The sequence below is a fragment of the Seriola lalandi genome, unplaced genomic scaffold, assembly GCF_002814215.2.
Source record: "Seriola lalandi dorsalis isolate HSWRI2012SDOR001 ecotype SW California unplaced genomic scaffold, Sedor1 jcf7180002054519, whole genome shotgun sequence".
Classification (NCBI taxonomy): Eukaryota; Metazoa; Chordata; class Actinopteri; order Carangiformes; family Carangidae; genus Seriola; species Seriola lalandi.
Genome location: NW_019525072.1, coordinates 1,694,111 through 1,708,613, shown reverse-complemented (window position 1 = coordinate 1,708,613; position 14,503 = coordinate 1,694,111). Strand labels below are relative to the sequence as shown.

Genomic DNA, 14,503 nt, shown 5'->3' with positions numbered 1-14,503 from the left:
GTTGGAGGTGGGGTGGGGGGAGAGATGGGTGCAGGAGAAGCAGCAAGGAGGCATGGGAGGAGCTTACACTTTAGAGTTTAAAAACAAAACAACAGTGTGTTCATTTTAGGCGTTTCTGCAGTGCAGGAAATAAAGAGGAAGGAAATACTACAAAATCTTGTTCTTTGTGTTGTGGAGCATATGTCTGGGTGTTCTCACGGTCACAGTATAATAAAATATAACCATGCTTGCTTAGTAAACTGTGACAGTACTGGAAGATTTTTAAATTATGTTCCCTTCTTTTCGCCAGGCCCCTGTATGTGACAGTGGTGTACCAGGGCAAGTACTCTCACTGTATGAGGATTGGAGTTGCTGTTCCTCTCAACAGCACTGTCTATCGCCTCAGAGATGCTGTGTCACGTGAGACCAAGATCCCAATGGACCAGGTGCTATTCCTGTCACTTATCAGCTCAGGGTCTGCCACAGTGAGACTATATTACTGTCACACAGTGTTAGCTCAGTGTTCCTAAAGCAGGGTGTGCCTCTAAGCAGTAGTTTCTTATAAAACCAGGTTTTTTTTTATAGAGTGCGCTCAATATGCAGTTGACAGAGTAACAGGTTTATAAACACATTATTTCTTACGGCGGCAACAACGGAGTGTTAACATTGATGAAAAATGGCAGGGTGAAAATGCCTTGAGAGTAAATGTAAATGACAGAGGTGGGGGGTAAGGACTGATATTGAGATGACTGTTTATTTATGAAAACAATGTGAAAACACTTGAGTGATTCATATGTTTAAATTTACTCTTTATTTTTTTTTCTTCTTTCAGTTTGTTTTGACTGAAATGTACTATGATGGTTTTCATCGTTCATTTTGTGATGATGACGATGATCTCGACATTATTCAAGAGAGCGACTCCATCTTTGCCTTCGAGACACCAGAGACCTTCAAACTGGAAAACATACGCACAAAAAGAGGTAACACTTTCTTTATATTTTGCAGATATTCTTCTTTTTCAAATTAAATGAAGAGATCACAATTTATATAGACTTGTCTTTTCTGTCTTATCACAGGAAGTCTTCTTGCAAATCTGAATCATAACAACTTAAAGTACGGGACAGAAATCGGTAGGACTCCTTCGTTCATGCAGGGGGCCATGACTCCTGTAACTGCATCGCCCAATAAAAACCTGGGTCCGGAAAAAATTATCCTTTTGGTGTGTAACAGAGCTTGTACTGGCCACCAAGGAAAGAGGTACTACAATCAGAATACTTTCTTTCTTATCATTGCAACACAATTGATAGTTCACCAAAATGGGAATGGGTTAATGGGCGTAGTTATGAAGCCAACCAGAGAAACTAATGACCGCTAATAAAACCTCTTTATGTTTTTTTTAGGTTCGGCCTGCCTTTTGTACTGTACATGGAGCGCACTGTGACCTGGGATGCTCTACAAAAAGAGATCCTGGAGAAAATGCGTCATCTTTTGAGACCCGGGGTCTACATTCAGGTAGGAGGACACACAAGCAGTCGGCCTGTTCTCTATAATGAATATATAGTGAATAGTTTGGATGCTGCACATGTTAAGGTAGGTTAAAAATTATACAAACAGACATATAATAACATTTTTATTTTAGATATGAGCCTTCAAAGGAGGGAAATCAGTGAAATTGTTGTTATTTTTCTGATAACTAACCATCTGGCTTGATGTGCTGGTCTCAGAGAAGTATTAAAAGTGGCATCTTTATGTGTAGGTGGGACCTTTCAGTCTTCGGGTGGTTGGCGTTGTTGGTATAACATACCTCCTTCCCCAAGATGAACGACCACTGTGTCACCCAACTGTGGAAAGGTCAGTTCTGATATTTTGTATAACATGTATCGTATGTGTATGTGCATAGAGTATCTACTTTCCTAAATCTCTGGCTATTTACACTATGCTTTTCACTGACTGCGAAAACAGTCAATATGATTTGTTTATTGCGAGTCAAATATACACACCCTTTTAGTTTCCATCTTGATCTTTATTGCTTCCTGCAGAGCAAGTCCCGTCAGAGCCAACAAGTCATTTCATCCAGTGGGATGCAGCCAAAGAAAAGCAGGCCTTGCACAATGTGTGAAATCATATCGTTTGTAGTAGAGTAGCGCAGTAATTTTAGCAAACTATACATCACATTTTTAAAACAGTGACTTACCTATGCCAAACTGTTTTCATACCTGTGTGTTTTCTCTCAGCATTAATGTCAGTGAAATGTGAAAATGAAGCAGGTGGAATTCAAATGTAAACACTGTGTGTACATTTGCAAAACAAAGGTAAAGACAGGCATGACATTTGCTAATGGGGTGAGGTCAAAATGATATCCTTCCAGGCCTTTAAGCTTCTCTTTTCACACATATGCCATTGGTGTCAGTTTGTCTCACAGACCTGGTTAGATGACATGCCCTGACAGGATTTTGACTGTTTGTTAAAATGCCAGTTTAGCATGTTTGACTTATAACCTACATAATAAAACAAGTCACAACATTGCCGGTCCATAAAAGTGTATGAATCGAGGTGAAATCAGAGTTGTTTTGTTCATTATTGTGACTGATAAATAGGTGCTTTCATAACAACTAAAATGTCACTGGATATGTTGTTTTCTGTTATGAACACAGTCCTATAAACACAAAGGCTATTACAGCAGACATGTTTATAAACTTTTAAAGGGATATCTGTTTGTCTGTCTGTTTTTAGAGGAGATTATTTCATTTTTATGGTCACATTGGATTAACCCATCCTCTAAATTCATTCCCTCACAGTGACTGACTGATTGCATGTAGCGATGGGGGTATAGAAATTCAATTATAAGTGACACCTGCCTAAAATACTTCATTTGTTTCCATCACAGAGCATACAAGTCCTGTGGACAAGGTGGACCACCACATGTGAAGATAGTGGTAGAGTGGGACAAAGAGACCAAGGACTAGTGAGTGCAAAAGATAAATATTTGCTGGACTTCTGTGGTCTGTTTTCTTTTATCTACAGTATGTTTGTTCTGCACAGAAAGAATTGAAGCAAAATGTTGACATGTTTTCTCTAATCTTCACTGAGAACAATATATTGCATTTCAAAAATCTGGACTGTAGCAGAACAGTAAATTTGGGAGACATGCTGCATACACCAAATGACATGATTAAACCGTGGTGTTCCTTTGGAAGAACAGGTTAAACCACCCATTTTAATAACTTGCCTTGTAGACATGACATTGAATGTGTAATTTACTGTGATTTTTATTGAAGGCCATTCATTAGCAGGTAAGCTAACAAGCTCGGCTTTGTTAAGCAATTACATCGAAAGCACAATTAAAATGAATGGACCCAGCTTTAATGTTGAATACTTAGCATTATGAAAGAATATACCATAACCTCACATGTTATGTGTGAGACAAAATAATCAACAGTATGATGTACTGAACAAATGTCAGCCCCACCTGACAGCCAAAAATGTTTTGCAATGTGTTGCAAATGTTGATGCTTAATTGGTCATTCATGTCATCAAATACTCAATTCTCAACTTCATGTGACTGCTCATTGGCTTAGAATGTGACAACTTGGCACAAGCTTGCCCACGCATGATTGCACCTTCATCAGTTGAGGACACAGTCTTACAGTTGAAGGTGTGGCAACACTTCAGTAAAATTGATGGTGACATTTGTTGCGATGTGCAGGATTACTGAAAAGACTGTCAAGTTCAGCAACACGTCAAACTCGACAAGGCTCTTTTGTGCATTTGGATGTAGGTCCCTCCCACTATTTCTCCCTAACTCCCATCCCTCACACCATTTCCTTTTTGAAAAATAAACTTTTTGAAACAGTTGTTGTTCTAACACAAGTGAACAGCAGAGTCTGTAGTTCCACCTGCACAATCAATGACATGTCTGCTCTTATTTCCTCACTTAAGTCGATTACTGTGTTGTGTGGTTACCGCACATATACGCCTTTGCAAGTGAAATGGAAGTCACATCTCCATTAGAAATCATGGGTCGATGACAGTTTTTTTTACTTCAGTGTTTTGCAAAATCTTAGTTTATTAAATACTTTGATATAGGAAACAGTTTGACCAAAAGGCAGATGCTCTGATGCTCTGATCTTCTTGTTACTAAGCAGTTGAATGAATGCGTGACTTTTGCTTCATGTTCCCACAGTCTGTTTGGGCACACAGAGGAGGAGTACATTCCTGATGCTGAGAGCGTGTATCTGCACAGAGAACATCATCATCAGCCGCAGGCCTGCACGCTTGCACAGTGCTTTCAGCTCTACACAAAGGAGGAGCAGGTAACATTTTGACCAGACCTATAGCGGGTGTACGCACAGTCGATTACTGCAGGGTCAGTAGTTTGACATTAGAAAATAAATCTTAGATCCGCCTTAGTACATGAGTATATTTTGAAGTGAAGCCTCCTCCCTGCATGTTTATTATTCTTCTGCTAATGTTCAAAAAGCCTTTCACTGGCTGTGGTTTTACTGTGTGTTTGACTCCTAATGCTATGTTTGGAACAAACTAGAAATTCTGAGCACAGAATTACGTATACATTGTGGTTTAACTCGCCTGCGAATGTTCCGGAGGAGAATAGAAAGGAGTGAGAGGAAAACTTAGGGCCTCATCCTGTGTGAGGCCTGTTTTATAAGCAGTGTGGTTAGAGCTCGTTCTTGATGGCTGCTGCTTGGGCTGTGTGTGTTTCAGCTGGCCCCAGACGATGCCTGGCGCTGTCCCCACTGCAAGCAGCTGCAGCAGGGCCGCATTAAGCTCAGCCTGTGGACACTGCCGGATGTGCTCATACTGCATCTCAAGAGGTTCAGACAGGTACTTCAGCTCATCTGGACACTGTTTAAATGGGAATTTGAACCCAAATGCACTCTCTGATTATGAAGAGCATCCTGTTGTTAGGGATGGGCACTTGAGGTTAGGACTGGGTATCAAACCTCTTTACTTTTTTGTAAATAAAATGCCATGTACTGCAAGTATCTGGTAAATGGGGAAATTGTTGATCTGTTTCTGTGTCTTGTGTTCTTCTTTCAGGAGGGGGACCGGAGGGTCAAGATGCAGAACATGGTGAGGTTCCCATTGATGGGCATGGACATGGCACCTCATGTGGTTAAGAGGAGTCAGAGCAGCTGGAGTTTACCTTCCCATTGGTCGCCATGGAGAAGACCCTATGGTCTGGGAAGAAACCCTGATGACTACCTGTACGACCTGTACGCTGTGTGCAACCACCACGGGAATATGCACGGAGGCCACTACACTGGTAATACAACGAATTGATGCCCTTTGAAAGTTTATATACAAAAATTAATCAGAAAATCTTGAATTCATCATCCATTTCTAACCCAATGTTTTCTTTTTGCTTTGTGCTTATAGCCTACTGCAAGAACTCCATTGATGGTCAGTGGTACTGCTTTGATGACAGTGAGGTTTCACCAATAGCTGACGATGACGTGTGTCAGCAGACGGCCTATATACTCTTCTACCAGAGGAGGACCGCTATTCCCTCCTGGTCGGCCAATAGCTCTGTTGCTGGTCAGTTTTTCTTTCCTACTGTCTGTCTATATCTGCCGTATTTCCACTCATATTGTGATGTGAATTGTAATTTAACTGCAGTATTTGCATGAACATACCCACAAAGATATACCATGTTGAACACTGGAGAGAAACTAACATTGTAATGTATTATAATGTGGAGGTGTCTTTAGTCATTAACTGACATGCTTTGAAGCAAGGGATCAGGACTGCTTGTAAAACAAACATCTTAAAGTAATTCTTATTCTGCTTCTTAGCAATTCAGATTTTAATGTGCATGCACCTACCACACAGGTCCGCAGACCTTTTAAGGAATTTGTCATGTTATTTGAAGAAAATAAACAAGATAGTATGCCTCACTATGTCTCTAAACCTTTAAAAGAAACTACAGTTTTCATTGACTTTTACACAGGTTCAACCAGTTCATCCCTGTGCGACCACTGGATCAACAGGTTACCAGGTAGCAGGCCTGCTAGCTTAGCCTCCGGAGCCTCATCCAGACGCACCTCTCTGGCTTCACTGGCTGAGTCAGTAGAGTTTCCAGTCGAACGCAGTGAGGATGACGGTGAGAAAGATGCTGATATTTGTTTTGGTTTTAAATGATTTTGACATGTGTCAGATTGTAGTTTTTTGTGTTTCGGTGCTTCATGTATATTTACATCACATGCACATGAACTCCTGCTGTCATCCGACTCAGATTTTGAAGTTTACAGTTCAAAGCTTTTGATCTTGAGCTTTTCAGATGCAACACCATGTCAGACTTTTTTTTTTTAAATTCAGGAGACCAAAACCAGTAAAAATAACAGTTTACGTATTGCAGACCAGCAGTTTTAGACCTAAATGACACGATGAAACAGCCTCACTGATACTGGCTTGCCTACTTTGTTGCTCAGTGTATTCCACAGTAAAATGAGCAACACAAACCTTTGTACCAAGAGTCCTTCCACTAACAATATTTCTTTTGGAATCGAAAGATGCCATTAAGGTTTCACAGAGTCGTTTTCAAATCAGGAAGCCCCCACCCTTCACAAATTTGAAAGAGATCAAAGCAGAATCAGAATTGCTAGGACGTGGCAGAAAGTGACGGGACATATGTCACATCTGAGTGGGACGAATAAGAAAACATGCTCAGCAGAGTGGGAAACCTTAAATTCCAAGTGAATCCAAATTGAGGCAGATGTTGGCCCGGGCTGCTATTTGTGGTTAATATAAATATAGGTATTATGTAACCCTCCAGAATACAGAGTTAGCATAGTCCCAAAAATGCTGGAAAGGCAAACTGGTGTTTAACTGTGGCTTTCACAGATCTCAATATGGATAATGCATCTAAATTATGTAATGCATTTTGCAATATAAGCCATTATTTTTTTTATTTTTTTAGGAGGATTCTCTGTCCGCCCTTTTGTGAGGAGCATTCAGCGTCAGAGCTTGTCCTCCAGGTCGTCCATCGCTAGTCCTTTAGCGTTCAGCGACAGTGGGATGAAGCCGTCGTGGTCTCTCTCTGCGAAGCTGCATATGAGGTCCAACTCACCCTCGCGTTTCTCCCTCGACTCTCGATGTTCCCCTCCTCTAGAGAGGATAGGAGAAGCCTGCGATGACAAGGTTTCCACGTCCTGTTTTGGCAGCTACAGTAGACATGAACGCTACTTTGGCAGCAGGACTCCCTCGTCTATGATGGAGAGCAGCTACAGTGACCATGACAACAATAAAAGGTTCCTAGACATGATGTACTGCAGGGCTCCCACTCCAGTGGAAAAGAAGAGCGCCAAAAACGAGCCAACTGAAAACAACAACCAGATTACAGCTATAGACCAAAACATACTACCTGCCCAAGCAACTCCCTCTAAAGAGCAGAAACGTAAGAGCAGCATTGGAGGATTTGGCTCAAAGGCAGAAAGCACAGGCTCCACAAAGGGCTCCAGCAAAGTGGAACAAGAGAAAACTTCCAAAAAACGTTTGTGCGCAACCTATAAGACTTCAGCGTCTGAGACGTCTTCCGGTACACCTGTGAAAGGCAAAAAGGTGAGCAATACTAAAGAAAAGAGTGTAAATGCCAAGAAAAGCACCTCAACACCAAGTGGGACTCCCTCCAAAACAAAGGAAGCAACTCAGCCTCTAGAGGCGACGCCACAACACAAGCCTTGTGTCCGCTCCACACCTCAGTCCTCAGCGTCTCCCTCACCAACTTCAAAGAAAAGTTCCAGTGTCACAGAGAAAGGCGCCACGAGTACTCGCAAACGTCTGGTCGAAAGGAGCTACAGCAGAGATTCTATGCACACTAGCCCTCTGGTCGACAATCTCCGAGGCAGCTTGGTAGGTCGCGCTTCACTCTCAAAGAGTGGGGAAACAAACAGGCTTGAAAAGAGATCTGTGAGGAGCTCCATCAGCAGCTCTTCTGTCACTAGCCTGCGCTCACCAAGTGTAACCACCAGAGACCTGCAGCGCAGCAGCAAATCTGAGGAAAAAGGGTTGTCTTTCTTCAAGAGTGCTCTTCGACAAAGGGAAAGCCGCCGGTCGGCTGATTTAGGGAAAAGCACCATGCTTGCCAAAAAGGCCTCAGAGAGGACGTGCAAGCAAAATGGACAAGCCAAGGAGATCGCTGGTGACGCCGTGTCCTCACAGACATCTATAGAGACTCATGGAGGTGAGACAAAGTCTGAGACAAAGGAGTCTTCCAAGCCCCCCAGCTCTCTCAGTCGCACTCTGTTGAACGTAGGCAAGTCCAAGTCTTCCACTTCTGAAGTAAGTCACAAGTCTCCCGCAAACGGGAAGAAGCCACTTGAAAGGATGGCATCTTCCCGAAAACTGTCGTCAAGCATGCAATCTCCTGCACGTACAACACAGAGGCCTCAATGATATATCAATAGTAGTTATATTGAACTTACATATTGCAGCTATTTTCTTTGTGCCTAAGTTTCAGTGAGCCCCATATGTGTTTGTAAAGAGACACATTTTTTGGTGTTATGGTTTTGTACACTTGCATTAGAAGTATGTGGCTTTGGGTTTTTGAATATTGGCAGCCAGCTCTAAGATTTTATTTATTTATTTTTTTTATCCGTACTGGATAAAAAGTAAAGTACTGTACTCCATTTGCATATTTGGGTGCCAAACACGTGCCTGGTATGGACGGTACATAAGCATGCCATATGCATTCAACTGTACAGCACAGCCTGTTTGATTGTGCTTACTCGAGGCCTGTATGACAGCTGACAGAATTCCCTACTGGAATCTTGAGATCCAATTATCTTTCCTTCAGACACAAGAGGCTTGTTATATCTTTGAAAAATATCTAGCTAAAAACCCCTCATTTAAAATGCAGCAGCTTATACATTAAAAAATGAAGGGGATAAGAAACATTTCCACCTTGTATGCATCAACAATGCATAGTTTGCCTGGAAGAGTAACATTTTTAAACTAATATAGATTCAAATTTTTCAGATCTGAGATGAAGATAGGCTGATTGTCGATGCTTAGGCCTCACTGCTGTTCTATATGCATTTGAAACCCAACAACAGTGAGAACAGAACCATAACATTAATGATTGTCTCTGGACAAATACTGAAACAGTTGATTTGCTCACACACACACACACACACACACACACACACACATGCACACATACGAAAGAGTTTCATTCCGAAATAGCTGTGGCTAAACATTCATAGTGGTTTTCAGTGATTGATTTAAGCCGATCAAAGTGACCATTGTTTTTTCACACACGCACGCACACACTTTCTCCACACACCTCATGCCATTGGTTAATAGGGATAGTATGAGTGTTTTTTGTCTTTGGCTATGGAGAAAGACTTTAGTAGACTTTATATACTCATAATTAATGTCACATTCTTTCTTGAGAGTATCTGGGAACTAACAGCAGCAGTGGTCAAAATAGTCTTTATTGTAAACATGAAAAGAATAGTTGTGAAACGCAGAGGTAATAGCAGGCCCTGGACCAAAACAGAAAAGAATCTGAGATGAGAAAGAATCAGGATCGGTACGGAAACTGAGACAAAACTTTATTTTTGTTTAATACTAGTACCTTTTCGATAGAAATGTATTTTATTAAAGTTCTTATTGAAGCTGACATTTTTTCCTCAAAGAGATGGTGTTTTGGAATGAAACCCTTTAAATTCAAAGTATATAAATATATATAGATGTGTCTGTACAGATATCGACATATAGTATATAACCCTTTTTGTCCCCTTTCCATGAGCAAGATGAAAATTATCTTAAGCGCCTTTCAATGCTGTACATGGAAACAAATAATTGCCTTTGGCAACATAGTAGTCTACTACTGTATGCATCACTGAGTAGGAATGTTGTGTTGTTTGCACTTTGTATAGATAAAGTAGTTTTCTTTTACCCAGTCATACACACACACATACACACACACACACACACACACACACACACACACACACACAGACTCGCACTCACACTCTCTCTCTCTCTCTCTAAGTTAACAATATAATTATCTCATTTTTAATATGCTGTACATGACTTCGAGACATATCGTAAAGTAGTGTCAACAGGCCTTAGACCTGAAATGGTAAAAGGGTACATTCATCTCAACGTTTCAGGGGTCATTTAAAAAAAATAAAAAAATTCACCCCTTCACTACACCTGGTGCTGTAACAGACCACTGCTCCTCTGGCACTGATGTTTCTTAAATGAACATATTTTCAAATGCTGATGTTCAGAACTGTGACTACACAGACTTCAGTGACCTGGAAACCTGTTGGCATAACCTGTGGTACCTCAATGGAGAGGACAATACTTTGCCATTTTTTTCTTCATCAGGCTGAAACAGAATATTGATATTGAGCCATTTAATTCATCATAGAATGACATTTATTCTGTCTCTGAGAAGTTATCCAACTTTGGAAATGCAGGCAGAATTTTCTCACCTATCAGGCACTGCATGGCATTACCAGTTTTGCAGCATAATGATAGAAGCGGAGGCGGGTTAATGTCACTTCAGCTGTCATGATGCATGATTGGCCTCAATTTGAACAGCTTTACCATTATAGAATCAGCCCACCTGTAATTGCAATATTCATACATTAGATACCAGCAATAATGTATGTTTCCAATGAATGAATGTGGATATGCCGTTAAAAGCCAACCGTTAGTGAGCAGTTCTTACTTTGAGCATTAACATAATCGTTGAATTACAGATTACAGTATTTCTCTCCACTGTTTCTCTGTAGCATCTACCAGGTTTACATTGGTTCTCAGATGGTTTTCAGAGGAAATACCACTCAAGTTAAAGATTTAAGTATGTTATTGAAATGGTCTGTATAGGGTTTGAGCAGATTTGGCTCAGCTATATGCGACATAGCCATGTCGCCTTGAAGGTGAATGCTGCAGTTTTCTGATCAAAACAAACTCTTCACCAGTGCGCTGTTGGCAGGTTAGATTGCCACAGGATGACACTTTAAACCCAAATTCTACCCAACCATGTTTTATTTAGATGTTGCATCCATCTGTTGAGAATATTAATAGACACAGCAAAAAAAAAAAAAAAGATGTATTTGAAGCCAGAGCATCAAACTTGACATTTAGAGAGAAAAAAAAGTTTACCTGTTAAGTGATGAACAAGATCGACATTAAAGTCCTCTGTGTATCCTCAGGACTTTTTTTATTACTGTGTTCTGCACCGACTTAACATAGGTTGCTGATCCTAGGTGATAATATAGAGTTGTGGAAAGGTTATCTGCTGTAGACCTGTGAGCTCATCACTTCACTGGCAACCAGTCTCTCTAAACTTTTGTGGGACTACCATTAGAAATGTGTAGTGTGCTCAAACCTTAACAGACCATAGAAATAACATACTTCTTGTTTGAATAAGGTGGTTTTCCTGTAGCTGCTCTTTTCTACTTAAACTTGTGATCTATCAGGAACCTGTGCGTGGCACTTTGGGTCAAAGCAGGACAATTTTATGTCATTTTGGCTTTCACCGTCTCGTTTGCCTGTTTTAAAGTCAATGTAATTATTGTTGTGGCTTGTGTGCATTTTAGTGCTGGATTGTTTCATTTCACTTGCTAGATTTGCAGTTTATTGGTGGATTTTTAATCCATTCATGTAGCCAAAACCCAGTGCATTAGAATGTGATGATGCCCCTTCACTTTTGACATTTTTATTTTGTTTTTTGGGGCATTGTAAACAAGGATCAGTCAAATACAATATTAGATATTGCTTATATAAATAGTGGTCATAATTTGAGATCAAATTGTATCCAACCAACCTTTTGAGACTTTTTGTCTCTACAGAACTAAAATCTGAAAGCTGCAGCATCCTTAACAATTTTGATTATAGCCATCACTTTTGTTTTTACAGCGTGTAGGATTAGATGAGCCATGGTGGTTGAGACCCTCAGCTCATTCAGTAGCAACTTAGTGGTGTTGTACAGCCTAAACTCTTTAAATGTAGTGTATTGCAGAGCTGAATGTCTGTGGTTTTTACAGGAACCTTTTGTCAAACATGAAACGTTTTAATCAGTAGCTTCCAAAAAAAAAAGGATTTAGGATTTTTATTTGCCTTGACCAACATACTAGTGGTAGAACAATAATCCAATAATCATCTCATTGTTTGATGTTCATCAGTTAGGCTAACGAAACTGAGGTTTGAATGACCAAAAAGTGCAACATGGCTGACTTATGAGAGCTCAAGTATTGTAGTAAGTAAGTTTTCTTCCCAATTAATCCAAAAACATACTTGCTGAAAGAAGATGTCAAAAAAAAAAATCCATGTAAAATGAATCAGAAAACCTTTTTACATCTCTTTCGTCACTGCAGTTATTCTGTTTTTTCTTAGTTTTTTTTTTATTTGTTAATGTACAGTCAATGTACAGAATTAAAAATGATTAAGGAATGCAGTATTGCATGAAAACGCTAATGCATGTATTTCATTAACTATGCAAGAGTCTGCAGCTGTGTACAGTAGAAAGCAGAGCATGGCTGGTATATTCCATCGCTTCATTTGCACATCATTCCAATATTTAGAAATTGTAGATTTACAGAGTATTTCATCTTTCAGGTAAAAGGATTAAACATGAAAATCTTGCCTATATGAAAATCTATTTAATGCCATAATTGCTTTTAGCATTCTACCATTTAATGTTTCTATTTTGTATTTTTTTTCCTCATTATTTAATTTTTTTTTTTTTTAATTTCTGCTGATCTGTGCTCTCTGGGTGCTCCTACCAAACCGGTAGGTTAATGTCTTTTTGTTTTTGACAAGATGTTTAATATTTACTGTTGTACACCAGCAGAGACAACACTATGGATACGATAATCTCTATGTGGTTACTAAATAGCCTCATGTATGTATGTAAGTACGTATGTATGTATTGTGAAAAGGCCTTCCATTAATTCACTTCGGTGATAACGGTTTGTGAACCCCTGTTAAAATGTTCTCAGCTGCATCAAAGATGTGGTCAGTCTCTAATATAAAGGCAACTCAAATAAATAAATAAATATATATAGATAGACATAGCTAAATGCAATAAAGAAAGATATTAAATTTATAGTTTTATATTACAATATGTAATGAACAATGACATGCAAATATAAATGCTCAGTTAATACTTTTTGTAGTATTTATGCCACATCAATCGTTTTAATCATGATGTGATTTTTATTATTTTTTATGCAAAGCGGTTTATCAGCAAACAAACAGCAACTTTAAAGCAGCACTTCTCTTTTTTTTTTTTTTCTTCCTGATATCTGGTAAAGTGGGGGTAAAACATTAATCACTCTAGTTGCTAAAATGCATACAGGCTGCAGAACTTAATTAAGATTAGAGAATCCTGCATTGCGTTATTTTTGAGACACAGTTGTTTTTGTTTACTTCTTGTTGTTAACAGAGTCACAAGAAGTAACTCTTTTTCAAGGTGAGAGCAGTAATTAATGATTTTATATTCAACATGTTTGAGTAAGTATTTTACCACTGAATCAAAGTTGCAATAACCACTGAACCTGAAATACCACACTCCTACATTTGACTTCAGATTCTTCAGATATTGTCGTACCACAGCAATACAGTGGTGTCCTTTAATATTTAAAGACTCAAAATACTTCCATTGTTTGAGTTTCGGGGTGAAATAGTTTTATTTTAAGGCAGATAAATGAGTCTTTTGAGCACATTTGTAAGATGTAAACACTACAAACATGATACTGAAACTTTTCAGAAGCCTTAAGCAAAACAAATTGTTAGTTTGTATCTGGATGATACAGAAACTTAAGAGCTGTGTAATGAATGAATGTCATGAGTCTCATTTTATTATTATATTTTAGGCTAACATAAAGAACACTATTGTGCTAAATCCATAGCACGTCTCTACTTTGACATTTTTGTCTTTGACTTATGCTTTTTTTTATGTATCAGTCTTAAAGCATTTTGTAAAATACAGTATGTTGCATTTATTGTGAATTGTTTTCTTCACTATAGTCCTTGTTGTACCGGGTTCATGAGGTTATTATTGACATTTGCATTGTCTGAACTGGCCTATTTTTTTTTAAGATTCTTACATTATTTTACATTTGGGCCTCTGTTCCAACATTTGCCTGTTTTTTATTTTTATTTTCTTAGTTCCAAGTTCCTTAGACTGTGTCGTAGTCTTCTATGTTAATTTATTTCTCTTTTGTTATCATATATGCACTTTTAATGTTTTTTTTTTCTCTAAAAAGACAAATGTGTATATACTTTGTTGGTTTACCCATGCAAGTACAAAATGAAAAATCAGATTAAAAATATTGAAAGTGTCTGCTGTGTGGAGTTATACTTCTTACTACACTAGAGGGAGCTTTTCTCTAACACATTGGCCTCAGCATGACTCCATGCAACATGCAGTTGTTGGATATCAGTGGTTCATAGATACTCACTGATGCAGCATTACAACAATAACAACATTAAAGTTACAGAGTTTTCAGATTGATTAGTGTCAGAAAAAAGCCTGTTGATCTCA

The 14,503-nt window shown here is 39.0% G+C and overlaps 1 protein-coding gene across 1 annotated transcript in view; it reads left to right on the top strand.

Annotated features, from left to right (window-relative positions):
* Positions 1–14,300, top strand: part of usp31 (ubiquitin specific peptidase 31) — a 17,139-nt gene extending 2,839 nt beyond the window's left edge. The window contains exons 5-16 of the mRNA XM_023413745.2: positions 290–425; positions 812–959; positions 1,056–1,236; positions 1,380–1,491; positions 1,736–1,830; positions 2,867–2,944; positions 4,163–4,292; positions 4,702–4,821; positions 5,038–5,263; positions 5,377–5,535; positions 5,948–6,100; positions 6,917–14,300. Of these exons, the coding sequence (XP_023269513.1) occupies positions 290–425; positions 812–959; positions 1,056–1,236; positions 1,380–1,491; positions 1,736–1,830; positions 2,867–2,944; positions 4,163–4,292; positions 4,702–4,821; positions 5,038–5,263; positions 5,377–5,535; positions 5,948–6,100; positions 6,917–8,391 (3,013 nt within the window). The 3' untranslated portion in view covers positions 8,392–14,300. The remainder of the gene's footprint in view (positions 1–289; positions 426–811; positions 960–1,055; positions 1,237–1,379; positions 1,492–1,735; positions 1,831–2,866; positions 2,945–4,162; positions 4,293–4,701; positions 4,822–5,037; positions 5,264–5,376; positions 5,536–5,947; positions 6,101–6,916) is intronic.
* The last annotated feature ends 203 nt before the right edge of the window (positions 14,301–14,503 follow it).